A 27,418-nucleotide genomic window follows, 5' to 3' on the forward strand; every position below is an offset into this window, starting at 1 on the left:
TATCGTGCGTCCCCCAGGTATCACAGCCACCACCTGCACGACCAATGGCGCCATCACTCCCCACCTTCAAGAGGCTGAAGGCGGCATATCAAGGCCACTGTTGAGCTGAGAGGGCTGCCTCCCACCCGAGATGGTGTCCTGGCAAGGCCCTTGATTGGTGTGCGCCACGACACCTGACTCGCCCCCGCGACCCTCCTCTCCAATGTTCACGAGGCTGTCCAATACGGCCTCCAGACACGGTGAATCAAGGTCTGAAGGTAGGAACACGAGCTGAAGAGGCTGGGCCTGAGTGGTCATCCGATAATGACGGGGGGGACAAGGCCTTGTAGCCTGTTCATGCCCTGGGTGCCGGCTCGCCATATCCTCCTGCGCTGTAGACTGGCTGAGCCGTCTGCGATGTCAGGCTGGGGTAGCTCTCGGGATATGTTGCGGGCGTAGGGTCCCATCTTGGGGGCGTCGCAGCAGGCGGGTGGTGGCTAATCGGCGTGTGTAATCCTGTCGCCCCATATCCTCCACTTCGGCTGTCGTAAGTCGAAACCGCCGGCAGGGGCGTGGTGGTGATGCGCAGGGGCGGCTGCGGCTGCTGTGGGCTGGAGTTGCGTAGGCCAGGGCTGAGGGTTCGGGAGGTGGTTGTCGAGTATCCTGGTGCTGCGGCATATGGGGTCCAGCTTGGCTGAGAACCCGATAGCGACCGGGGAGAGGGAATCGAGTCGTGGTGCTGGGGAAGGGAGTATTGCTGGTGAGGGTCGGTGTGTGAAGCCATGCCCGGTCCAGGAGGCGTGGGAAGCGGAGCGTACGGAGCACTCGGTTGGCTCATGACGTTGGCGGGCGGGAGTGTGCTGCTGGGGCTCGCGCTATACTTGCCGATGATCTTCTTGAGAGCTGACTCGAGAATCTTCCACGGGAACACCTTGACGTCCTTCTCGATGTTGCGGGGCTTGGGGTTAGGAAATGCCATGATGATCTTGAAGAACTCCTCGCTCTCTGCCTTGGCCTTGGATACTGTTTGGGGATGGAAGCCCTCCAGGTTGCGTCGGATCCGGTTCTTCTCCTCGACGCTGAAACGGTTTGGTGCGGCCACCAGTTGCTCAAGAAGATAGATAGTGTCGACCGAAGTGACGTAACACTCGTTCTTCTCAGCCCACCAGATGCACGAAATGCAGACACTGTTTGGGGGTCTGTCTTGGACACCCACGGGCTGGAAGGTTGCGTTGAGGGTCGATCCTCTCTGAGTCTTACGGAAGAGGACGATGCGTCGACGGTTCTCCCACTCCTCCTGTGTCCAGTTCTCCGCCATGGTCTCCAACTTTCCCGCAATCTTGAGCACCGCCTTGCTCGAGTAAAGAGAGATGGGATGGTAGCTCGAGTTGCTTCCAGCACTGTTGGCGATGGTGCTTGTTCGAATCAACTGCGGTGTGCCAGACTGAGATGAGGATGGTATCGGCAGTGGCGTCAAGTTTGGGCGTCCCGCCATTGTCGGGTCCAAGCCTGCCGCCGAGTTCCTCCCCGTGCTCCCCAGGGTGCTCGGGTATGGGCTCCATCCCGCCGTCGCCGCCGGACGCCGGTGGTAGTGAGGGTCGGTGAAGCTCGTGCTCCTGTATGTGCTAAGCATATCGTTATTTCCTTGCGTAAATGTGTTGCCATACTGTCCCTGTTGAGCTGGATACTCGTAGGTATTTGTAGGAGGCTCCGATGGCAGCTGAGGCTCGCCAGCCTTGGGCGAGGTACTCGGCTGATCTACTGCAGGGGCAGGTGCCGCGTCCTCATGCTTGGGTATCTTAGTTGACCGCGTGATGTCATCTCCCGACCCTTCAAAATACTGAAAAGTGCCTACAACGGTCCGCGAGATCTCTTCTCCCGAAGGCCCTTCGAGAAGGAGTGACAGCGGCACGTTGCTGTTGGCGCAGCCTGTGACCAAAAATTGCGGTGCTTCTCCACTGCAGGTATAAAGAAATCCAGAGCTGTCTTGCACATCTCTGGACACATCCTGCGCTGTGCACTTCTCTGACCCAAACAGGAGAAACCATATTGGCATCGGCGAGGAGAGCGAGAATAGATCGTACTGCGAGGAGAGCTTGATAAAGATCTTGGTTCCTACCATACCTGTCGTAGGTTGGCATGACAGCACCGTAGGGCCCGCAGGCATATACTGAGGAACAGCGGCATTGTTGGACGCAAAGTTTTGCTGGTTCAGCTGGGCAAACTTTTCAGTCTGTTGCTGTGTAGGGAACGACTGCGCCGAATACTGCTCATAGCTGGCATCCTGATATCGAGTTGCATCGTAACCGGCTGTCATGTATTAGCAAACTGCTCGCATAATAGCTTCTATCCCCTAGTGTCTTCAAATCGCCGCCTGAAGCACTCATGACTTGCGTCACTCGGAACTAAGACCAGTCTACTCACCATGCATCGAGGGCAGCTGTGCCTTGGTGTAGGTCGCCATCTCCAAGAGCCTAGGAGGGGAGTCCCCTCTTGGGTCTCCCCCGTTCGCTGCTCGAGCAGCTTCTTCGTAACGAAGCGTGAGCGTGTCAGGCGACTCGAGCCTGTCGTCCACTCCAACAATTATTGGCTTTTGGGGATGGTATTCAGGCTAGGTAGGGGTTCTCTGTCAGTGTTTGAAGCCCCGAAACACTATGGAGGGGAGATGTCTAAAGACAGATGATGAGGGAGGGAGACAGAAGGAGAGACTCTATGCAGCCTTGTGGGCGGCGTCGAAGAACAAAAGAGGGATTCGTCCGTCGTGTCACGGGAGAGTTGGAACAAGGTCTAGGTTTCGACTCACCTCGAAAAGCTTGTAGGGCGGACACTGGAACTTGACAGCAGACATTCAAGCTGTCGAAAAGGGGGAACTGATGGGAAATGGGTTGTTGAGGGAGGAGAGTTGGAGAATGCAGACCACTTGTCTTGGACGCAGAAAGTGGTTGTGGTCGTGGTTTAAACAGGTCTCGTCGAGGTCTTATCCGGCGGGGCCAGTCAGCCAAGACAAGATCGCTGTGCAAGTCTTGCTTCTCGGAGATTTGATCTAGCACAGGGCATACACCAACGTGCAGGATGATGTCTTCCTGATGCTTGGTATCCTCGGTCAGTCTCTCCCTTGAATTGCTTCTGCGTCTTGGAGGTGGCGTTTTGAAACAGCCGAGTGTATGGAGGGCTCCTTACTGGTGAGATGCGTAGAGGTTGGAGGGGCAATTCGTAGTTCCGATCCAGACTAGAGACACTGGCATTCCAAGAAGGGAGAGGTCGGTTGCCCTTTGGAGAAGGAGTTGCGTTTCGCCGACCCAAGATTGCTGTTCGAGCTGGGGAAGTGGACTCCTTGACGCGGCGAGTTCGGCTCAATAGTGCTCAGGCATGCGCAGCCCCATTGGCTAGAACACGTCGACGAGGAATAATAAACAGAAAGGAATCCGGACGGGGGCGGGCAGGATTGCTTGTTCAAGATAGCCGTGTAATGATACGAAGGGAACGGGAGCCTAGGAAGAATCTGTCAGATTATCACCCTCGCCTGCGATCCAAGGAACCAGGATGGCCACCATGATTCGCCACATCAGATTCCTTACCTTCAAGGCAACAGATGCTCGATATCGCCGGTAGGTACTCCTGTACCTTGCAGGATTAGACTCCAATATGCGATCCGCGGGTGCAAGCTGAGACCAAGGGTCGAGCGAGCGGATGCCGCCAAAGTAGTCAAAGCTGCTGTTCAACTGCAAGGGCCCACGGACCTATTCACCGTCAGCTCGAATTCGTCGACATGCGCTACGAAGACGCCGGGTCTAGAGAAGTTCGTGTCAAGCCGCAGATGGAACTTGACTCGAATTGCAGACTGGGGCGTGGGAAGACAAACAGTAGCGGGTAGATGGTTCAGTGCGGGTAACCGAAGTGATCCAGACTGGCAAGATTTAGGAAAGTCAGAGTCTCGCACGGGAGGATTTCTGGGGGTGTCGAAGGCAGATGAGGGATGAGAAACATGAGGGAGCATTTCTTTTTGAGGTTGGGACGGCGTATGCAAGATATTCTGCCCTGCGTCAAAGAGGAGATGGTGATGATTCAGATTTGCTCCCAACCGAACGAAGGGCGGGGAGGCAAGGACAAGAGAAGCCAAACCAGACCAGTAGGTAGACGGGACTTGTGGATCCGATCTATCTAATCCATCCCTCCCTTGGAGGAAGCCAATGAAGATGAAGAGTGGTGTATGGCAGGTGGGAAAGGGACGGGGAAGCAACGAGAGGGAGAGGGAGGGCCGTCTGGTTGCTTTTGGTCTTTGACAATGTCGAGTTGCCGGGACCCTTGCCCTCTGAGCCCACCCCCACTCGTCTATCTCAAAAGTAGACCAGAGCCGACGAGGGCAGCACTGTACAGTACGTTACATACAGGACCCATCCACGGCAGTCATGGCATCGGGCTTAACAGACGGGCCAGGCCATGGTCAGGGTCAGTGTTGTGACATCTGGGGGGGACTAGGTCGACCACCTTGGCCGTTGAATGCCAGATCCCCAAGTGTCTCAGAGCTGGATGCAAGGGTGATGGCAGACTCAATCAAGGGTGGGGAGAGGGAGACATCATGAGCTCGGGAAATGGTGGAGAAGATGGAGCTGAGCGGCTTCTGGGCAGTCGAGAGAGGGAAGTGCCTCACGAAGCGTGACCCTGCTCAAGAGACGACTGGCTCTGCCAAGGGCATCATCATGTGTTACCCCAGCGAGATCCTGCTGCTTCACAGCCCACAAGCCGTCCCGAGGTCTCCAAGGATCTCGGTGGTCATGGCACGCCATGATGGAGCAGCCGGCAACCAGGACGCAGCAGCCCAAGCCCATAGAAGCGCGTGCGCGAGCACACACACGCGCACACCCCTTTCTAAATGCTGTGGACCATGCGTGATCACTAATGGAGAACGATGATCGGGAACAAGCAGACGACAGGACAGGCAATGGAAGCAGGGAGAAGAGGCCGACTAGGCTCGAAACGGGTTTCCTCTCTTGACAGACAAGGGCCGGCTCAACTCGAGCGCAACTAAAAAAGAAACGAGATGGACTTGAGAGCCAAAGCAAAAAGGAATGGTTTGTGAACGTGCCTGAGCGATGCGAGAGTGTGCGTAATGTGCATGTAGGTAGTCGATCGGACGGCCTAGGGGTGTGGCTATAGCTGGTCAGCCATGATTGGTAGGATGGCAAGCCGGGGATCGATAGTGGTGTGCAGGGGTGTCGGTAGTGGGCATGGCGCACGGCGCGGGCGGCATCAGCTGGATGTCAAGGGCGAGCCCAGAGCGTCCTTGGGCGCTGAAGAGCGCTATGCAGGCCCAAGTTCAGTAGAGCAGAGCGGTGGGACCCGATGCTTTGAGGGAGGGTTGAAGGGTTGCGAAGACCCCGGCGAGGGCGCGGTCCTAACCGTACTGGATCCGTTCCCGCCTTCCGCCTTCCCGTCTCCATTTTGTTTTCCCTTTATGAACTCCCGAGCGTCTTGTTTGACGGTACGTATCCCTAAAGCTCACTAAGCTTGCTGGGATCGTGACACCGGTTGATGGATGGGCTTGGGGTTGATTATGGAGGACAGTACCCAAACAGAAGCCAACTCACCTCTCTTCAGTCAAGCCTGCCAGGGCTCTCTAAAAGCACTGGATGCTTCGGGTTTCGAAAACAACGTCGGGTGAGGGCTTGCGGTCGAGTTCGCAGGTGGCCCGTCAAATCTAGCTTCGGGTGCTGCTGTCTGTCGATCAGTCGTTGGGGGAACAGATCAAAAAGACCACCACACCCACTGGGCGACTGGCAAACCGTGTTCGCGTCAAGGGTCCAACTTTGTCCACCACCACCTCAGTCGCTGCGCCGAAATGATGATGCAGCACCAGCCAGAAAGGAGGCGGGCTATCGTCAGCACCGCTGGGACAGCCTGGCGCTTGCCTGCTCGGAGGACTGGGGTTCCGTGGTGCTTAGCAAGGATCAAGCTTGCCCGTGTGTTGTCGGCCAGTGGTTACGGGCAGGGTGATCGATGATCGTTTTGCCGGCACTCTTCTGAGTCAAATCTGTCAACTCCATTCCGATCAGCCTCCCATTGCTTTTGGGGCACCTGCAAGTAACCTCTCGGTCAACCATCCCTCCCTTGTTTGAAGCCCTTCCTCCCGCGCTTGCGCTCAATCCACATCCTCCCGTGTCCCCATATGCCTCTAGCAGCCAACAGATGCAATCCCCTCTGTCCCGTCTGCAGCTCGAGCGGGAGCAGGAGCAAGACGGTGCCCCCAGGCAGCATCCGCCAAACGGGGAAAGGGACAAGAAAAGTCGAGAAGAAAAAGAAAGTAAGAAAATAGGAGACAGCTAGCTCGCAGAGGGCCGTGGTATGTAGAAAGCGGTTTAACATTGGCGTCACCACTGGTCGGGTGGCCCCCATTGGGCTTGGGATTGGATACCAGCGCCGCAGGGGACTGCTCGACTAGTCGACCAAAAAGTCCCAGATTGGCTCCTCGCGCTCAATAGACTGGCCGACAAGGGTGGGACGCCATTGCCGCGGATTTGCCCGGAGCCTTCCAAGGTGGTCGTCTTGGCTTTCAGGCGAGCTTGGGATGATAATAATAAAGGGGGCCGGGAAATGATGAGAGGCCGTGAAGCTGAGCTGAAGAGCGGGGAAAAGAAACGAGGAAACAAAACAACAACAGCAATGACAGGGTGGGTCATGGGGAGACGAGAATTCCAAGGAAATCAAGAATCTGAACAAGAGAGCGTTTTGATTGAAGGAGCCGTTCGTACCTTGCCCGTTGAAGCCCAGCGTTTGTTTCGAGATAGCGATAGTCGTGGCGCCGATTCCCTAGACAAACCTGTCAGTAATGGACCCGACTCACGCGAGCCATCGTGTGTGTCTCACTCGTCCCAACTCAGATCCTTCTTGCATTTAAACCTCCCTCTATCCGTAGCTTGGCACCTTTCGCCGCTTTGACACCCGCAAAAGAAACGTCGGGTCGTTGGAAGCGAGCTCCAAGTGTGGTCTCACTCAGCTGGTCGTCCCGTACCTGTTCCTCGATACGAGTCCTAATATCGTGTGTCTTCAGTTGTCGACCAAGTTGATTCAAGGCAATCGGGAAGTAGGCAGAGCGGCATCTCGACGTGGGGAATGCCGGTTGGTCTTATACAGCCTGGCCTTCCAATTGCCAGAGAGAGATGAGCTTGTGGCTCCATCAAACGCAATCTTTCCCATCTCTAGCATCCACGGCGTCATTGGTTGTGCTTGTCGTCCTGGTGTGCCATGAGGCCAGGCCACGGGCATCTCGTACAGACTAGGTATTCCACAGGCCAGTCATGAGCGCGTCGGGAACTCGGGGTGACTTGCGAGTCCTCGACCGTCACTCATGTCGCCCAATTGAGCAAGCGACGCGGCTCGATCTGAATGTGTGGAGTGTCCAGTTTACTACTCAAATTACATGGTGCGTCCATCGCCGGGGGGTGGCGTGGGATGACAACTCCAGGATTCGGTTCAACAAGGCCTCTGAGAGCACGCCACCTCGGCTCTTGAGGGGCTCCCAAACAGGCGGCATGGAGATGAGGAGGACATTGTACTGCATCTCAGTCCCATCCCTCCTGGCGCGATCAGATATCAATTATCCTCAGGCCAGAGAGACCGCTGAGCAGAGCTCAATTTGGACTTCCAGGGTGAGGGGCGGGTGTGCGATCTGCGCAGGGGACCAGGGCCAATCTCTGACCAGGGGTGCAACAGCAGCTAGAGTGATCGCCAATGCCTGCAGCGCCTAGCTTGGCCGAGCTTGCTCAGAGGCCACCACCAACTTGCTGGGAGACGGGGCTGTCAGGTCCTGCGGTATGGCCATTGGGATGCTAGTGAGGGCCATGGCGCGCGGGCCGCTCGCAAGGGAGCCGCCCTACAGCATAGAGTTTGGTGAACACGAACTAGATGCTCGCTCGGCGAGAACAACAACGGGGTTCGAGTGTCGTCACAATCCTTTACTGGGTAGGAGTTGATTAGTGTCCGGCGCCCCTGTGAAGTCTCCACACTTGGAGACCGAATCTCTTCGGCCGTCAATCCATCCACGGCTTTTCGCGACCATGATGCTCGAGGGTGAGGCGACAGTTGCCGAGGGCATGTTTTTCTATCACCATTGCCAACCGCCCCTTGCACGGAGACTCCAGTTGGTCACAGCAGAATGGGAAGGACGATGATGACGAGCTGAGCACGCCTGATCTCCAAGCATCTGTTCTGGGTTCTGATCAGATGAAGCGGTGACCCAAGGCAAACCCAGCGAGGCGACTTGTTAAACCAAGAACTCGTGGAGGCGGGACAAGATCTCAGTCCACCACCCCGCCATTGTAACTCGGATGTCCGCTCTGCTAGACGGTTATCTGCTTCATTTTGCCTTCTCCATGCCAAGATAGCTGAGGGGCGAGTTCGCAAGACGATGCGACTCTTCGCCAACAATTTCGCTTGAGATGTCGTACGAGTCTATCAGACATCTTCGGCGAGGTCGTACAGACTTGCCGAGCCATGCTCGTGCTTCGAGTCGTACGCTCTTCTGATCCCAAGCACACGACACGCTGAACCCAGTCCCAAGGGTCCGACATTTCTGTCTGCTATGCTGTCGAACCCCAGCAAGATGTGTTGAAACTGGGGATGAGGTGCTGTATGTGCTGAGACCATTCCAACGATCAGGGTCAGACAGCTCTGTTTCAGATGGCCAACACGTGCATGTCTCGGTGCTCTATGAACCGACAGGCGGTGGCTGGACGACCCAACTGTAACTGTGAGCGTTGAATGTCAATTTTAGAATCGCCCGGCAGAAAGGTGTCTTGTTTCGGGCCGCCTTTCTTTCATTAGATTTCGGTACAGATCCGCGAGAACGGTGTGCTATTAGCCTGTCTGCAGGTGGTGGGAGCACTGGTGCGGAAACAAGACTGGCCTCGTGGGCTCGCAAGATTCGTCAATGGCGTGCCTCATCCTTTTTTTTTCCCCTTTCTCCAGGGTTCCAGGTCGGAGGCGTTGACAGACAGGTAGGCATGGTAAAGTCGGCGTTGGGAGTTGGGGCCCAGTGGTTGGACAATGGCACCTCAGGTAAATTGCAGGGCCCAAGATCATGCCCTTTGAGAAACAGCAGGTGTCTTGTCACCCGTTTGACTGAGGCTGCTGAGATCTTGCATCCTCCAAGAGTGCCCAGGCTAGTCACCAAGCCCACGAGGACGGTATTGCACCACGATGGTTGTGCCTAGTTCTGCAGCCACTTGTCGCAGTGCTTCGGTTCAAGCCGAGGGGAATCTCGATAACCCCCGCACAGAGGCTTGACAAACAGCCAGGACTGGTACAGGGTGCCCAGGACAACGACTTGTCCAAGGTTTTCGCCACAAAGTACTGCTCTTTGTGGCAGACTCATGTGTCCTTGTTTATGTTAGCATTCTTGCAGTGCGAAATGGCTCTATGGGGATATTCTCACTTGGAATTGGAAGCTATGAAGCCTCCGAGGGTTCAAGCGGGCACCAAACGGGCATCATCTCCAACCGCCACGTTCTGTTGAGGGTACACAAGCCCTCACCCAGCATCGCAAGGATTGAGTCGCGATTGGAGCAGGCTGTGTGCATTGTAGAGGTGGAACAAGCGAGCGAGGACTGGCGCCGATGAGGTTGTTGGCTCTTTCGAGATCATGCATGCCGGGTTGCACACACATCGCTCCTCGCAGATCTGGCACTTTCCCTAACGTCGACTTGTCCTATCGCGGCGCATCCCTCGTTCTGGGCATGCTTTGTGTGGTGGTACCGAGTTGTATCCCCAACGAGGTATGTGCTTGTGTGTCGGTCAGGTTTCCAATGGGATGGAGTGTTTTGGGTTGCACAAGCGTCGCGGGTTGATGCCGATTCGGAAGGTCATGGTGCCCTTGTCAAGGAGCCAGGAACACGTTTGAAAAGGGACGGCGTCGAAGTCACGGCCACGGATGACGAAGAGGAACCTTGGGTTTTTGCAGAGCAGTACCTAGGTAATGGAAGCTCGCTGAGAGCCCCTTCAGCGAGCGCGCGTGCGCAACCATCACGATGGAGTCTTGAAGAGGCCGCCAAGTGATTGAGGCATCGATCGAGTCCGTGTGATTCCATGTGCTGGCGTGCATTTCAGCAGGACAGGCAAAGTACCGATGAATGCATGAATACACGATGGAATGAATGCCAGGGGAAGAATAATCGTCGCCGTTGGCTACAAGGTTTACGTTTGGAGACGGATGCGTTTGTTGATTGAGTTGTCCTCCAGTGGAAGGAAGGCACGATGGATCGAGGGTGTTCCCCACCTTCCGCATACTGCACTCTAGAGCTCGAGTTAGCGCTGCCAGCTGCCGTTAACGTTGATGCACAACACCGAAAACGGCAGCCGCTGGTGTGTCTTTCTCGCAATCGTGATATCCAATTCATCCATGTTCTCTCCAACTTCAAGCAATGCATTCACCTGACGCCCAATCCTGTGCTTTGATTTTGATGAGCTCATGTCTGAGGCGAGCATTTGGAACAAGCAGCATGATGAAGACGTTTCCATGTCCGTGCGCCCAACGGAAGGAGCTTGCTTGCATGGTTCGTTCTCCAACTCGACAGCCTTCACATGCAGAACACCCGTTTCATCCAGCTCCAACTATTGCTCGGGACTCTCATCTGCTTCTATCATGAGCTTCTCTGCTACATAGGCCTCGGCACAGGAAGCAGGTACACAGACTGTTGGCGAAGCGCAGTCGGTATTTGGGTGCAACCACTGACTTACCCACGCTCGTTATATCCATCGGCGGGAGAAGGCTTTCTCGATTGCATCACAGCACCCATCCGTCAACCCCAAAGGGCCTTCACGGCTTCCCACGTTGACTTTAGCTAGGGTCCAAGCGCCCAACTTAACCGTATCATTGAGTTTATGAAGATCCTCACCGCCTCATCCGTCAAACGCCTCCAGCATGGATACTACCAATAAACGGTGTTTGCTACCCTGAACTGCAGAGGCCCAAACCTACGCGATGCTTCAGGATGCATATTTCCACCCACAGAACGCTTCCTCGGGCTCGTTGCACAGGCCTACTGGATGACAAATTCCTGCGAGCGCCCGTCGTGCATTTTGCTTCACCTTGTCCCCAAAACTTGACCTCGATCAAGCAGCAGAGGGGAAGAGAACAAAGGCGGTGAAACCATTCACACGACATACGCAGTACGGCACATTCAGCTTGGGCCGACACTGAGCATTGGGCCGGGCTTGGATGGCGTTAGACGAATGCGCAAGATGCCACAAACCATGCAAGTCCCCCAAAACAAGGTAGAGCAATGCCGCAAGGGCACCATGGACCCCTGTCAGGTTCGTTCTACCTTCTGAGGGAACCCACACCGTGAGCATCCTCGTGGACCACGAGTTGGAACCGGCACTTACTTACTCCGTACTCCCAGGCCCAGGCCCCAAACCGGCGAAAGAAAAAGAAAAGTCACATTCTCGGTGAAAGGCACAGGAACCGCGCCGTCAACTGAGCTCCGGTCACCAAGCTACTGTAGACCTTGCAGTTGTCGGCCATTCCGAAGCGGCCTTATTGGTTGCACATGTCACATCCCGCGGAGGGGCGATGGCGATGGTGTTTAGATCCGCGAGATCCTAGCTCTACCCGCCGCCCGCATTGGCGTCATGAGTCGGGTCTAGAAACACGCCCTTTTTGTCGCAGCCTCACGCCCCTCTCTGCCGAGTCGTGGCCGTTCAGACTCTGAGCGAGCAGATCATGTTGTGCTGGGTGTCACGACGAGCGTTCGGCAAAACGATGGAATTCAAATATGCATACTACTGTGTACGCAGCATATCCAAGGGGAGTGGTTCCAGTTCGGCGTTGAACGGTGTTTCTATTGTCAAGCCCTAACCGCCTGGGCGGAGCGTTTCTCCCTTGCCGTTTGTAGCTGGCCCCGGCATCACCAGCATAGGGAAGAACAACATTCATCTCAGGGCCGGGGTGCAGTCTCTGGCTACTATGTACGCACATCACCTGCAGCTTGCAAATCGCCCGATTCACGGCCAATTTAGGTGAGCCCAACTCTCCGAATACTAGTAAGTTGCGGCGCGATTCCTCCTTGCAGACTACGGCAAGGAACAAGCTTGCGCAACCACAGATCTGGGAACAACTATAGTCGCGAAGCGATAACCCCGGTTCGTCGGATATGCAGCCTCCCGCTCCCAGGGTTAAAACAGGCACGAGAATGTGCTCAGTGAGGCTCGAATGCATCTCGTTGGCGAGGAGGGTCGAATATCAGTGGTCCGAATCGCTCACTGCCCCAGGACGGCCCCAGGCGCGGGACTACTGCGGAGGCGGACGGGAAATGCTTCCCTGAGTCGTGCTATTTTCGATCTCCTCGAGGACAGGGCAGGGCAGGGCATGGTGAGCCCGAGGGCCCCTGTTGACCCAGTGGGGTCCCCAGCTCCAAGCCCACTCGGTAATTTGCATCGTCCAGTGAACCGCCGTGGACGATCCAATAGTCTCTGAAGCCACGGGGCTTGGGATGGTCAACGTCCAATGCGCCAGCAGCAAAACGTCTGATGATCCGCTGCCGCTGGCCATGGGCTGTTCCGTCTTGCTGGCAAGATTCAGAACTCAGAAAATGACTGGCGAAGCTTATACGACTTGTCACTTTGATAAGCCCGGCACCCTCTGTTGATGCGACTTGGCGACATCAAGTCTGCCCTGTCCCTGAGCGAGGCAAACGCGGTTGAAATTGCGGCAGAAAGCAACGGTGGCCTTCTACTTGTGGCTTTGCTGCAACGAGAAGCAACTTCGCAGTTGGCCGCCAGACTGAAGAAAAAGCAAATGCATTTCAAAGTGTCGTGCATTGTCTCCACAACGAGCAGGGGCGCCTCCGGAGCATGACGCACGTATCTCAGATCTTCGTCGGCCTTGACACGATCTGGCTCGAACTGCGTCCCTAGCCACTGAATACCACCAACAACAAGACTCCATCTACTTACATTTCGTTCCTCGGTAATCTGGAGGATCACAAGAACATGCTTTCCGAGATATGACGTCTCCGGCTTTCATGGACAGGAGCTCTACCAGTCGGCATGCAAGGGCCCATTTTCGGGCCCTCTGCCTTGCCTGCAGCATCTCGGGATCAGCCCGGGGGCACAACAAGAGCTGCTATGCTGTGCCTCTAAGAGTCAACCGGCAAACAGTTAGAATGGCTTGGCTAGGGACGTTAAAAAATCCCGCTCGGGATCACTCATAGGCCCAAGTGCCCGAATAGCAGTTCAACCTGGCTGGATGATTGCTCCACTCTCCTGAAGGCAAGATATCTACGAGAAGACTTCCGGACAACGGGCACACAAGTGACCTAATTGGTTCCTTCAGCAGGAGAGTGAGGTTTGCCACGCTCGAAACTCAGTGACCATCTCCGGCAATTTCATGAAGCCATTTTCAAATCAATCGAGACCTGTCAGTTCTTGTTTGCGGTATTCTCGAGCCAGATCAGATATTGAAACTTAGACTTCATCGTTGTCATATCTTCGAGAACCAGGGCTCGAAATTATATACATGGAGGCTCCAGGAGTCGATCTTCCTGAGCAAGTGGACAAAAGGGGGATACAGACTGACAAGGTGTTCCCGGTTGCCAACAAGGGCATTCCCAGCGGGATGCTAGACATAATGTCATCGTACTTCCGAGCCACCACTGCATATTCGAGTACACACGAGAATCTAGATTCGATGTACTGGCATGTGCAATAATCGTGGCGTGTTGCCTACCAACCTGGGCGTACGGGCAGCATGCATTGTGCCGGTCGCTGTTCTCTGAAGCTACCGACATGGTAGAACTGATTGATACGGGGCTTGACGGGTACATGGCAGAGATGAAGCATGCACAACTAACAATTCAACAGGGGAATTCAGCGGCTCTAGGAAAATACGAGCAAGCACAGCCAAGCTGAGCTGCTCACGCCATCTTACGGTCGCTGAAAAGTGGATGAGGCATCCAAGTGAGGCAGTGCGCGCCTCCGTGGCAAGGTCTTTAGAAGGGTGGGTGACGTGAATCGACTGCTAAGGGGACAAAGAAAAGAAGCTCTTCAAATCGACTGTGTTGGTTGTATTGAACACGAGTCAACAACCTCGTTTGATGGACTCGAGGCCTGGGCACGACAAGAGCTGACTGCACTCATGGCCATAAATGGTCGAGCGGTCTGAGCGCTCTCACAGTTACAGCACAGCACAGTCTTGTCCGGTCCTGTACCTATCGGCAGCTGCATAAAAAGCAATCTGTTCTCTGGGCTAGAACAAGGCTCCTTGGTTGCAACAAAAGCAAGTCGCTGCAAAAGGACCATCCCCGTCCATGGCCTGCATATTGGCCCTACCCAGCTGTCCTATGATAGGCACCCTGGCAGAGCAGACAGCCCAGTCAAGGGCCACGGTCGATCCTCTGTGGGGACCCTGGTAATTTCGCATGACGCGCTGATCTCTCAAGACGGCTTCTCCTAACCCTTGTCGAGCTGTCAAATGTGCAGCCCCAGTCAGTTTTTAACGCCGACGAGGACACTAGGAGTTGCCCTGAACGGCCACAGCCATGCTGGACGGTGGATCGAGGAACTCCCACCGGACGCTACTGGTCGTCGATGCCTTGAAGCGAGAAGGCTGGGCTCAGGTGAGGCGTCCGAATGGGGGAGGCCATGTGGCCCGGCGGGGATGGGCTCCTGGAAAAGGTTCCCCCGTCCGGGCGCGTCGCGGCATCTCTGGATTCCCCTTTGGGGGCGTTTGCATGGCATGGGTCGTGGGCCTTGGACGGACCTGGTCAAGTCCGCAGCCATGTACGTATGTATGCCTGTGGCCTGGTCCTTGACCTGGACCTGGACCCGGACCTTGTCCAGTCGTGTCTTGCCTTATGAGCGGCACCGCTGCGGCAGCCGGAGCTGGTGAGACACGGGAGTGTCAACCGGGGTACCAGATCGGGGGAGGCAGCGAGCGTGGCTGGCCCTTGGCCGGTCAGCCACATGAACTTGTTTGGCAAAGACGACTCCCTCAAGGCCCGAATAGGATGCCATGATTTGGAATTCGCCCAGGATGGCAATTGTCAGAAGCGCCGTTGAAGGACCGTCCCGTTCGGTTGAACGGCCAAGTCTCCGGCTGAACCCCCCGTGTCTGGAGAGTCGGCCCTCGACTGGCCGCAACCCTCCTTGATCGACGCCTTTAGCCTTGGACGTTGCATGACCCCTCCTCATCTGCCGAATCTGTCCGGACAATGTCTGGCCTCGATGCGTCATGGTCCAAGGCTGAGCAGTTTCACCCCCATTTGACACGCCTCGAAACATGGGCCTCAATCCAATAGCCCATCAACCCGGTCCTCAGAAGCTCTGGCTCTGGATGGCTTCGGCTTACCCGTCGAGTCTCTGAATGCGAAAAATGTTTCAGCTGCTTGTCTAGACTGTTGGATCTGCGCAATGACCTCAACTTTGCATGATCTGGCCACACTGTGAGACATGGCGCGCTCAATCACCAGCAACTGTGCGATTGGAATTGCGATATCGAGCCTCTTGCACCGTTCACCGCTCCCTCAACAACATAGAGGAGGGCATCTTGCTTACATGGTGGCATCAAAAGACACAATCATGATGGGTTGGATGATACCCTACCGAGTTGTGTTGAGGACGACCAGAGCCTCACGAAGTTGCGGTCAACGGCTGGGCACAAATTCTAGACACCTACCCCGCGTGTGATCTTGTAATAGGTATGCGGGAATGCTGATGTTCTCCTGAGGAGGCATGATATGAGGGGATTGAGTTGAAGTAATTGAGTGATTGGTAGGATCTGGGTTTGGGCATGCCTGCCTAGGGAACCCTGGGTGCTCCAATGCCGCCCAGGAGTTTTGTGGGAGTTGTATGCAATAGCAAACCCTGATATAGGGCTGGTGAGATAGGGCTGGGCACGTATCAGGTTGGGTGCATGTATTGGCACGATCCGGGTGGTGTTTGGCAGGCCGTGCCTGGATATCGAATTGTGGCATTAAGACCTGTCACACTAGGGCACAGGGTTCGTCCGCATGTGGAAATCTCCCTATTCGTCCTATACAAGGAATGGAAGGCGAGATTAATTGTAGGCTTGAAGTGTATCTCCTGGCCTCTCCGTGGGATATGCTGGTGCCGAGTAGGATAAAGGATTTGATCAACACCATTTCTGTGGAAGTGACAGCCCAAAATGACATGGTATTAAGCCCGGTGGTCCATCTAAACATGCTAATTTTGTATCCAACACCTATCTAAGCAATCAAATCGACACTCATACGAGGAGAGTTCAAACAAGGTTGACTAGGTAGACGACGCACAGCAGAGACCTTGGAACGGTTGGACTCAAAACGGGACAAGGAGGGAACTTGGCAAAGTTTTAAGCATCATCACTACCAGGAACACTCGATTGAAAACCTGAGCTACGACATAGAGCATTTTAATGTTACTAAGCCCGCGTCCTGAGGGAGTCGTAGATGGACAGCGCACATCTTTGTATCACCGTCGGGCTCAACCCCATTCACCTATCATAGCTACGCTTGAAGAACAATGGAGTGCTTCCTCTTATTTCATATTTCCTAGAATTCACAGGAGCAGGCTATAAATCGCGAAAGGCAAGGGAGTTGAATATGCTGGATGGCTTTGATGTAGGTCGGTCCCGCTCTGAGCAACTTCAGCGTTGAGACTTGGACTGATCTGGATAAACCAGTCCTAGTTTTGCATGTTGTTTTGGGCATATGGTGAAATCATTCACCTGCTTTATAGTTAGTATATGGAGACTAGTCCTGGTGCCGTTGGGGCAGGGATTTAGAAAGGGGTTGCCCGGTTGTAGATAGGAGGAACGGGAAAAGATATACGCCCGAACAAATAGAAGTCGGTTCAGGAGATAGCAACAGGTCAAACTAGCCTTTGATACTCTGGGGTTTAGTTGGATTTGTGCATGACTCCGAAAAAGTGTCAAAGTTCAAGTGCTGGAGCAAACAGTCAGACGGCTCGATGGGAATAGCTTCCCCAACCGTAACACCCAGGAGCGCAGTCGTACAGAGAAAGTGAGAAATGTATACGAGTTTAGTTTAAAGATCAAACTGACCTTAGAGGTTCCGGTGATTGCCCAGGCCTTCTTCATCCGAACCTATTATACACTCTCCATACAGAGAGAGGCTTGATGGCGATGGCTGCCCTAAATTAAAACCACGTGTAAAGTTTATCATCAGTACTTAAACTTTACAGATATTTCAGTACTGAGTTCTAGTCAAACGGTAGCCCACACAGCGCTCGACGGTTACTCAACGACTGTTTACTCTCCCAACAGGGATGCCACACCGTATTCCGTATGTATCTGTATCTTCAAATGGTAGTCAAAGAGCCTTAAAACATGTGAGGATTGCCTGATAACTTAAATAAAGCGTTAGAAGAGTCTCATCACAGCGGTCGTGAGTCAGATAATGACACGAATGTTAAGGTTAAGTTCACGCAGGATGACTGGGATGAAAAGCTTGACGGTGAATCACAGCACCATTAATATCTGTATATATATGTATATGTATTCCAATCCTTGTATCTTCTTTCCCTTCCCAAAAAAAACTCAAAGACGTCGCTACAGCGAGAGGGCCACCTCGACCAGTCTCTCCGACGGATGATGACATTCACCCCTCTCAACAGCGAAGCCGCTGATGCTTGGCCTTCACGGCTGACTATTGTTCAAGATGAAGCCTATGATTACAATTCTCTTGGATAAATGGACACTGACGACCTCCATTCAGAGTTTCGGGAATGTCTGCATGATGCGATGACTTGGACAACGTCGAAACATGACATCCTCGATGAACACTTGATCGATCTGCTCTCCCGCATGATCTTCGGGTCAAACATGATTGAGGATGCCGGAGGGGGGTTAGAAATCACCCTCAAGCTTTGCGGAGCCATCTTTCGAGGTCAGCATGTCCCCGAGGAAGACCGCCATGCCGACTACGAGGTCTTGGAAGACCACCTCCGTCGTAAGGGTCTACCGCATGCAGAAGAAGATGTCATCCAGGCCTACCGGGAGATAACACAACATGCCGAGGCAGCCTACTATATCATCAAAGAGGTGTGCCTTGAAGGGAAAGAACTGCCCGAGGCCATCGTCCTGGAAACGCACCGTCTCTTGACTTACAAGATTGACGCCGATGAGATACCTTGGAACGAATATGCTGGTGTCTATCGAAAGTGGCCTGTATGTACTGGCTTCCATCAATACATGACTCACAGCATGGTTCCTACGGCGATGAAGAAGATGATTAGCTCCCTAGAGGACGACGTCAAGGCTGCAATTGACGCTGGAGGAATCGACCCGGTGGCTCTAGCAGCCAAGTACTGCCATATCTTTGTCAACATCCATCCCTTCCTCGATGGAAATGGCCGAACATGTCGTCTCATTTTGAATGCAATTCTCCTCAAGTATGGCGGTACTACCGTCTGCATCGGGGAACACGACGAGGATCGACAGGAATACTTGCGGATTGCAAGTAATGCGAGTTTTGCTGAGGGAAACCAAGAGGATATAGAGGACGTGCCAGAGGCACTTAGGCCAAAGTATTACAAGGAATTGGCTTCGTTTGTGCTTTTGCATGCCCGAAGTAGCATGGTCAAGATCCGGGAGCTGCTCGAAAAAGGATGATTAGGATGAGAGTTAGACTTGTCATGACCTGGGCGTTTACTAAGGTCCTATAAATCTAAGGGTACTGAGGGCTCAATTCATGAGTACAATGGACTGAATATATGATGATGTTATGATGATCTGAGACTAGTTGCTGATGCATGTTAGAGGAGCCGAACTTGGTGTACTTGTCTAACTGTGATGCCATGATGAATGAGACCTTTGGAGCTCAATGTTGTCAATGTGATACAGTAATAGAATGGTATGTCACTGCCTTGTCCATTTTGCCGCCGTTGATGCTTCTTGACACACCTGGAGTTGGGAGTCCGACATTCAGCCATTTCATCATTGGCTGACGAGGGGAAACCACTCTTCTGGCCGGCATTGCAAATCCGGGTCTGCAACAGATGCATCACAAGCCGTTTAAAAGCCGCATCGAGTGGAACTACATCCCCACCGATGAATCCGACCGTAGAAGCACCGCACCATTGTTCAAGGGTGTATACATCTAGCCATCTTGGGGCTCCTTATTCTTATCCGTATTCTTTAGATACATCATGTACGAGCATCTGCAGTGTCAATTGGCTCGTCTATGACCGGTTAATGTGTACCATGATATGATATCCTGCAGATTCGCCCAAACCTTGTTGACTTCCCACCTCGTCTGGCATGTTACAAGACCCCCACACTCTTCTCTGTTGACGCATCCAAGGACTCGGAAATGCATTTCGTTGGCCGATACCGCGGATTACTCCATGATGATATCAGCCATCCATTATCTTTCTTTACCCCTCATCTGCGGTATAAAAGCGAACCATCATCTCCCGAGCTGCTCCTCCTCTTCTTTACTCTTCATCATCAACCCATTGTCCCATCAAACAACTTGAATCACAGCTTTTACAAAGACCCAAGGTTTGTGCTCGAGGCGAGAGATCATGAACTGGTCTGACACTTGTGACATGCTAGATATCATCCATCTGGTACGGCAGTCCGTCGAGGAATCTGCAGCCATGGAGCCTTTCAGCGGTAGTGTCCAAACCTGAGCTAGGAGCCATATCAGGTAACGTATCATGCATGAGCCGGTGCCTGTTCACTTTTTCTTTTGATCATTGTCTATGATTATGGACAATGGTCAAAAGAAAAGGAGAGCGTGGCTGAGATTATACGGCGAAACTTGATCTGGATAATACCAGCGAAAGGATCATGCTGTCCTCCCCCATTGACGTCCAGCCCCTAACATACCCAGGCCCAACATGTCTCCCCCCGCTGCCGTCTCTCCCACTACCCGCTCTGCTGAGCTCGCCGCCCCTGCCGTCAAGCTCCCCGTCGGCCTGAGCAAGAACACTACTACTGCCACCATTGAGGAGATGGAGGGCAAGTGGGATGACTTCAAGTTCGCCCCCATCCGTGAGAGTCAGGTCTCTCGGGCCATGACCCGCCGCTACTTCCAGGACCTCGACAACTACGCCGAGTCCGACATTGTCATTATCGGCGCCGGTTCCTGCGGTCTTAGCGCTGCCTACATCCTCGGCAAGAAGCGACCTGACCTGAGAATCGCCATCATCGAGGCTTCCGTGTCTCCTGGTGGTGGTGCTTGGCTCGGTGGCCAGCTCTTCTCGGCCATGGTCATGCGAAAGCCTGCCGATGCCTTCCTCCGTGAGGTCGGTGTGCCCTACGAGGACGAGGGTAACTACGTCGTTGTCAAGCACGCTGCCCTCTTCACCTCTACCATCATGTCCAAGGTTCTCCAGCTTCCCAACATCAAGCTGTTCAACGCTACCTGCGTTGAGGACCTCATCACCCGACCTTCTGAGGAGGGAGTCCGCATCTCTGGTGTCGTCACCAACTGGACTCTTGTGTCGATGCACCACGACGACCAGTCTTGCATGGACCCCAACACCATCAACGCTCCCCTTGTCATCTCCACCACTGGACATGACGGCCCCATGGGTGCCTTCTCTGTTAAGCGTCTCGTCAGCATGCAGCGCATTGAGAAGCTTGGTGGCATGCGTGGTCTTGACATGAACGTGGCTGAGGATGCCATTGTCAAGGGCACTCGTGAGATCGTCCCTGGACTGATTGTCGGTGGAATGGAGCTTTCTGAGGTTGACGGTGCCAACCGAATGGGTGAGTCTTTATTCATGAGTAGCAATGATCAGTTACTAACTGAACCAGGCCCTACTTTCGGTGCCATGGCTCTGAGCGGTCTCAAGGCTGCCGAGGAGGCCCTCAAGATCTTTGACGTCCGCAAGAAGCAGAACGCCTTCTAAGTGATGTGAACGTGCCAGAAGAAGCCATGGGACAGGGAAACACACGATGATTCAGGAAACTTGATGATTCAGGAGCCAGGACCTCGTCTCTCTTTCGAGGCAATGGATCCTTGTCGCTCATTTTAGTCAAAGCAAGACAAAGGGCAGAGACCCTTCCAGAGCAGAATGAAACTGGATAGCTTGAATACAATGCTAGCTTGCTCTCACACACTTTCTCTCTCTCACTCAGCTTGTGACGTACAATGAATGAACTCTCAGATAACCATCCCCTTAGTCGGACTCATCCTCGTCAAGTTCCTTTGCCTTTGGCTTCTCTGGCGGAAACTTCATCCCCCGCTTCCCATCATTCGGCTCCGTACTCGGGCCCCATCCCCCGAGTCCGTCGGCAGCTGCCACGCCGCCCAGCCCCGATGCGGGACCGGCCGCACGCCCGGCGAGCTGGTTCTTGCCCACGCCGGGCTGCGTCTCGGCCCAGGTATTGAGCTCGTCGCGGTTCATGCCCGTGTACTTTTTGATGTCCTCGTCGCTGAGACCCGGGCCGCGCTTCTGGTCTTGGTAGCGCTGGTAGAGGGATTTCTTTTGGGGTTGGTCTGCTGGTGCATCTTTTGGTGTTTCGTCCGAGGGGGTGGAAGATTGGTTGCCCATGTTGAGATGGATGTGGTGACGATTGAAGATTTTGTTTTGTGAGGTGATGAGAAGAGTGGTGTAGGTGGTGAGAAGAAAGTATTACCTCTTGGCATGGGAGCAGCTGATACAACATATATACACACACAACTAACACCCTCTTCTAGAACGCTTCTACTGGATGCCGTTACAACCGATCAGCCCATGGAATCACAAGGCACGTACTGCAAAGTCGGGCAACAAAGGCACCAGTAGCTGAAGGGGCTGTGCCGGTCCCCGCAGCCAACAAGAGCACGAGGTATTTCCCCATGGGGCTCCCTACAACGGAGGGATTCCGCCAAGCCCAATCGAAACACGAGCATCGTGCGAGTGCGTGTGGGAGGCATGCGTTAGGTGCGGACCAACCTCGGCCGCTAGCATGGCGAGGCAGACAAGGCCATGATATTTGTAAGGAGGTTGGAGCTGAGTGAGTTGGATGCACACGATGCGTGCGTTGTAGAGTCGTGGAATGAGGGTATAACTGGGATATACCTGTGATGGGAGTGATAGATTAAACAGTTGGCTTACATGTTGGCCTGGCGACTTGTTCTGCCTCTCAAGGTTCTTATTCAGACGCTTACAACTATGAACACAGGGTACCGCATCTACGCAACCAAAACCGTTTATTTCTTTATATACTGAGTACTCTGCCTTAACCATGCTGACGTCTACAAAACCCTCTAAAGATACTCCTTTTTGGCAACCCGCTCACAAAGCTCCTTGAGCACCTTACCAGCCCACTCATAGTCCTCGATCCCAAGGTACACCTGCGCACTAATACGAGCCCAGAACCGTCCGCCGTGGATAAACAGACTCATGAAAGTCTTGTAGTCATCGATGAGCGTTGTCAGCATCCACTGGAACGCTTTTTGCGTCTCCTCGGCCGGAACCACCGTCCCTTCTCCTTCTCCGGCCCACAGGGGCAGGGCGATGTTGCCCATGCCGCAGTTGCGGAGAGTTCCTGTGCTGTTCTCCATCACGCTCGTGTTGAGGGCTTTGGCTACGAGGTCGGTGCCCTTTTTGTTTAGGTCCCAGAGGTAGTCGAGGACTGCGTCTTCACCACCAAACACGTCCTGGCGCCACTTGATGGCGTCCTTGACGCAGAGATAGGGCGAGTTGTCGAGAGTGCCCACAAACTCAAAGTTGGTGACATAGCGGGACTTGGAGCTTGGAGGCAGTGGGGTCGTCCTCTTGACCAGCTTGGGCACGTAGCCGTGGCTGGTAGCCAGTGTCGTAGGGAGAAGAGCCTGGTTGCGTTGGGGAACGTAGAAAACGGCGCATCCTCGAGGGACGTGAAGCCACTTGTGGCAGTTGGACACGAAAAAGTCGGGGTCCGCGGCTGAGAGGTCCAGCTTGACCATTCCAATGCCCTGGGCACCGTCCACCATGCTGAGCACGTTGAGGCGACGGCAGGTCTTGATCATCTCCTCCCAGGGAAAGACAACACCAGGACGAGAAGAGACAACGTCAAACGTGCAGATGCGAGCACGCTTTCCCTCCTCTTCAATCTTCTTGACAATTTCCTCAAACCTCTTGAGAATCTCATCGTCATCAATAGGATAAGTAATCTCAATCTCGCGATGCGTCACGTTGCCGTCGTAGTAGTCAGCAAGGTAATCAGCCACCTTTCCACAAGCTTCATAAATGGTGGAGAAGCTGATGATGACGTCCTTGCCGTCCTTGTTCCAGGCCATGTTGCGGAAGACGGTGTTGACGCCGACGGTAGCATTGGACACAAAGACGACACCGTCCTCAGGGGCATTGAGGATCTTTGCCACGGCGGCGCGGGACTCGTCGAGGAGTTTTGGGTATTCGTATCGGATAAAGACGTCGGGACGGGCCTCGCTGTTTGTTGTTAGTGAGGGGTGTTGTGAGATGAGGGCATAACTCACCTTGCGTCTTGGTACTCGCGGAACTTGGCCTTGATGGCCTTGGGGTAGGTACCAAAGGATCCTGCATTTGAGGTGAGTTTAAAGATATCATAGACGATTCAATGTATCGTACCATGGTTGAGGTTCCTCCACTCCGGGTCAAAGAGGAACTCGTCCTTCATGGCAGCGCCAAAGACGGAAGCGCTAGGCTTTCCCCTCAATGGGAGTTCCTGTGTAACTGAACCCATTGTGTTTTATTTTCGTCTTGCTTAAAGAATGTCGCAATGTCTGAAGAGATGATACAAGTCGTAGACTCTCGAGCTCTTCTTATACCCTCAGCTGGTTCGAGTGAGTGAGTCAATTGCTAACCCCAAAGCGACAACCCCACCTCTTGAGCGTCAACGACGCCCTTGTGATACTCGACTCTATTTGCTGCGGGCCGTCGGTACCCGCTTCAGAGCGTCCTTAAGTTAGATAAAGAGTCACTCACTACTGGATATTAATAATGGAGCATTTCAAGTTGGAAAGAGTCATCTGATCGAATATCCGTTATCCCGTTGTTTGTTTGTCTAGTTGATGGACCTGTCCTGTCATCGTGCCTCTGCAGATGAATCCTAGCATCCATCCCATGTCAAAAAAAGAAGAAGAAAAGTTCTGACATCTTGCCTCCCCCCAAACGCCTCATCATCAACGCTCGCTCTCGAGGACTCCCTGTCCCGAGTATGTGTATATCTCTGATCGCTGGTATAAAAGCCAAGTAAGACGGTGTGACCTGTCGTCCATCATAAGCAAAACACCTCCCTCCTCTACCTATCTATTGGTGTTCCATCTCCCACCCCAGGATCGTAACTCCCCTTCAGCGTTTCCCGCAGCAGAGCAAAGCTCCATCAATCGCGCCGATGATCGCGTCTGAACACCCCTGGTCTCTGGGACCAACACACTCGCCGCCGGAGGATCTCGTGGGTGACCCTGGCTTAGCCTCGTAAGCGCCAGGATGGCCTCTCGTTCCTCCAACGTGCTATCGCGCTTCACCACAATGCTCACGTCTTCTGGTGTCGCAAACCACAGATCCTTTGGCTTCTCCACCTGGGGAGGAGTTGACGGGTTCTGGTGAGCTGATGAGTTCCCCATGGCAAATGCCTGACTCCTGGTGAAAGGCATCGGTCTTCGCATGTTAATCGACATCGATGTCAATGGTTCCTTCTGAGTCGACACTGGCGAAATTGACTGCAACTGGCCCGTCTCCGAGCACTTGTTCTGCGTGCTGTAGCCCTGGGCGAACAGCGAGGGCTCCATAGGCACTGGCCTGCCAAAAGGGGAAGAGATCGGACTTGGCGGTTGGGGTTTCAACGGGGGAAGCTGGATAGGGCCCAGTTCGGCCTCTACTACCTCGGGACTCTTCTGAGTCGTCCGGCGTTTGCCAACCGTCGGCATCACCACCTCCTCTCCGTCAATCTTCTTGCGCTTGCGAACCCGCGGCTTTGATTTGACCGACTCAAGAATCGAGCTCTTGACAAGAGAGAGTCGCTCAGGTGTGATGATGGGGTTTGTGAGCTCAAATGGTACTGGGACTGGGACTGGTGCTGGCGCTGCTGGCTGGGGAGGTTCGACTGGCTCAGCGTTACGTCGAGTTCTCCCGTGATTCGGATTCAGAGTTGACGGGGTCGCCTTGGATCGTCCCAGATTTGCAGGAGCAGACTTGCGAGGTCGTCTCGCCCTAGTCCTAGGCTTGTTGGGTTTGCTCGGGGAGCTCGACGAGGGAGTCTCGGAAGATGCAGATACTGGAGTGTCTGTCGTCTTCTCTGCTGCCTTCTCTGTCTTGTTCTCGGCTGTTGCGCTTGTTGTGGTCACAGTTGTCGTCTCAACCACGGCTGCAGACATCGATGCCCTGCGTGCTGGGGGCTGGTGTCCAGATATTCTGTGGAGCTCCTTCAATATCTTGAGCGTACAGTACGCCCCTGTGGCCTTCGTATCCCGGAGAGCCACGGGATACGCTGCAGGTGGCCGTTTCGTCTCGGTCTTTTCCCCATCTTCCGTGAGACCGCTCGACTCGCGCTTCTTCTTGGGCTTGGGAGGCTCGGGTGCCTGCCACAGCTTGGGGACCTTGTCATGCAGATCTGCCACCCACGCATCACAGTCCCACTCGATCCAATAGTCAATGATGTCGCCCCATGAGCTCTCGGGAGGCTTTGTGAAGTTTACAAAAACAACCTTTCCTCCCTTGGCGTGAACCGCCTTTGCAAACTCTCTGACCATGACTTTGAGGCCGTGGACCCGCAAGCTGGTTCCGAGGATGAGCAAGAGGTCGGGGCAAAGAGCAAGATCGTGCGTCACAATCGGACTAATCAAGTGAGCATTGGGATGCTCCTCGCCATAAAGCACAATGTCGGGTCTGAGCTTGCCAACACCCAAGGCTCGCTTGCCTTTCTCCTCTCGAGCGGTGGTGGCACCCACACAGTGAGGGCACTCGGGTTGTTGTCCAGACATGGTTTCAAGTTCACGGTCTTGATCATCCCATGAGCAGACGCGTCCACAGAGAAAGCAGCGCAGGAGCTCTAAAGAGCCGTGGAGGAAGACGCACTCCACACCTGACTTGGGTAGTTCTCGACGAGCGTTCTTGGCCGGGGCTTTGGAAGCCTCTGGTTGAGATTGAGATTGAGGTTGATCAGGCTCGCCCTGTGGTGGAGTCGTGGTGCCATCTGATTGTGACTGGCTCTTTTGAGACCTGGTGGCCTCGGGATCTGAGGAATGTTGAGGCTTTTCTGAAGAGCTGGATTCTGCACTTCCAGCCACTTCGTCAACCATCTTGTTCAGCTGATTCAAGTTGGCTGTCGACTTTCGTGAGAACCGTCCACGGCTACCAGGCCCATCACTGAGACAGGTCGACAGGCCAACCTTTTCCTCAATCTGATCAATGTTCTGCGTATAGCAGCGGACAAGCTTCCCCCGATTCCTCAGATGACTGATGAAGCGATGTGAGCTAGTAGGCTCAACATCCTTGACTTTTTGTCGCAGGGTGGTCGCAAAAGTATAGAACACAGACGTTCGAATAGGATCCGCCCAGATCGACGCGTCAAACAAATCCTTGCCCTTCATGTTCGGTAATGTATTCCTACCGGGGCCAAGGCTGGGTTGTGATGAGCTGATTGGATTTGAAGGGGGTGTGTCGTCGACCTCGGAGGGCGATGTGCTACACCGCCGGCTCGGGCTGCCTTCCGACGGCATGTTGGAGGAGAATGGGTCGAAGAGAATGGGAGGTGGTGACGAGAGAGGTGACGAGCTGGGAGGAACGCCAACGTCGGCCAAGTGGTCGTGACGCGATCTTCGGAAAGCTGAGAGCGGGATATTGAGGTCCTCGGGGGGAGGCGAGGAGAGAGGAGAAGTCATGGGCTGAGCCACGATGGTTGAGCGAGTTGTCCTGGCATTGACCAGCGGGAGTCGACCGCCATTCGCCTCCTCTTGATCGTCGGGTTCGCCTTCAACTTGAATCGTATCTGCAATGACTTCGCTGTCGGGGTCTGATTCTTCGCCCTGCACTTCGATTTCGTCCTTGATGATGCTTGTTTCTTCCTCCGTACTAGGCGCGTCGTCCACAGATAGCTTCCTTCGCTTGCTCGCCCTGCCATTGTCGGCGTCGCTGGATTCGTTATCGCTCTGCGCTCCGGCCTGACGCGCCTGCTGTGCCGCCGCGTCGAACTGGGCCTGAATTAACGAGTAAAGACCATTCTCGGAGCGGAAATCCTAGAAGAGTCAGCAATCCTGTCGTCCGATCCGGCAATGGAGGCGAGGGCCCCGATCTCGAGGTGCGAAGAGCGGGGGCGTTTGTGGAAGAAGCTCACAGGAATACCCGAGTTTGTGCTGATTCCAGCGCCGGTGACGACAACGACCTTGCGGGCTTTGAGTAGGCCATTGGCGATATCCTGCAAAGCTTCTTGGGACCCGGGCCCAACGTGAGTGGTGGGCATGGTATCGTGGGCGGAAGGCGAAGCTCTTGCAAAGAGCCCACCGCGTCGCGATATGGAGAAAGCGGGCCG

The 27,418-nt window shown here is 54.2% G+C and overlaps 6 protein-coding genes across 6 annotated transcripts; 2 read left to right on the forward strand and 4 right to left on the reverse strand.

The window, feature by feature from the left end:
• Positions 1-334: 334 nt before the first annotated feature.
• On the reverse strand, positions 335-2,827 carry NCS57_00853500 (uncharacterized protein; the record flags this gene model as incomplete). Its single annotated transcript, XM_053058346.1, has 3 exons — positions 335-2,289; positions 2,404-2,590; positions 2,783-2,827. The coding sequence occupies 3 exons, from the start codon at positions 2,825-2,827 to the stop codon at positions 335-337; spliced, it is 2,187 nt and encodes a 728-aa protein (XP_052912177.1).
• Positions 2,828-17,731: 14,904 nt separating this feature from the next.
• Positions 17,732-18,601, forward strand: NCS57_00853600 (Fido domain-containing protein; the record flags this gene model as incomplete). Its single annotated transcript, XM_053058347.1, has 1 exon — positions 17,732-18,601. One exon carries the CDS (start codon positions 17,732-17,734, stop codon positions 18,599-18,601), a length of 870 nt encoding a protein of 289 aa, XP_052912178.1.
• A 1,232-nt stretch (positions 18,602-19,833) lies between these two features.
• NCS57_00853700 (Thiamine thiazole synthase) lies at positions 19,834-20,850 on the forward strand (the record flags this gene model as incomplete). Its single annotated transcript, XM_053058348.1, has 2 exons — positions 19,834-20,707; positions 20,756-20,850. 2 exons carry the CDS (start codon positions 19,834-19,836, stop codon positions 20,848-20,850), a joined length of 969 nt encoding a protein of 322 aa, XP_052912179.1.
• Positions 20,851-21,120: 270 nt separating this feature from the next.
• Positions 21,121-21,495, reverse strand: NCS57_00853800 (uncharacterized protein; the record flags this gene model as incomplete). Its single annotated transcript, XM_053058349.1, has 1 exon — positions 21,121-21,495. One exon carries the CDS (start codon positions 21,493-21,495, stop codon positions 21,121-21,123), a length of 375 nt encoding a protein of 124 aa, XP_052912180.1.
• A 698-nt stretch (positions 21,496-22,193) lies between these two features.
• NCS57_00853900 (Aminotran-5 domain-containing protein) lies at positions 22,194-23,632 on the reverse strand (the record flags this gene model as incomplete). Its single annotated transcript, XM_053058350.1, has 3 exons — positions 22,194-23,358; positions 23,406-23,466; positions 23,518-23,632. The coding sequence occupies 3 exons, from the start codon at positions 23,630-23,632 to the stop codon at positions 22,194-22,196; spliced, it is 1,341 nt and encodes a 446-aa protein (XP_052912181.1).
• A 562-nt stretch (positions 23,633-24,194) lies between these two features.
• On the reverse strand, positions 24,195-27,349 carry NCS57_00854000 (uncharacterized protein; the record flags this gene model as incomplete). The annotated part of the gene is made up of 2 exons (XM_053058351.1): positions 24,195-27,125; positions 27,224-27,349. The coding sequence occupies 2 exons, from the start codon at positions 27,347-27,349 to the stop codon at positions 24,195-24,197; spliced, it is 3,057 nt and encodes a 1,018-aa protein (XP_052912182.1).
• Positions 27,350-27,418: the final 69 nt, after the last annotated feature.

The sequence above is a fragment of the Fusarium keratoplasticum genome, chromosome 6, assembly GCF_025433545.1.
Source record: "Fusarium keratoplasticum isolate Fu6.1 chromosome 6, whole genome shotgun sequence".
NCBI lineage: Eukaryota > Fungi > Ascomycota > Sordariomycetes > Hypocreales > Nectriaceae > Fusarium > Fusarium keratoplasticum.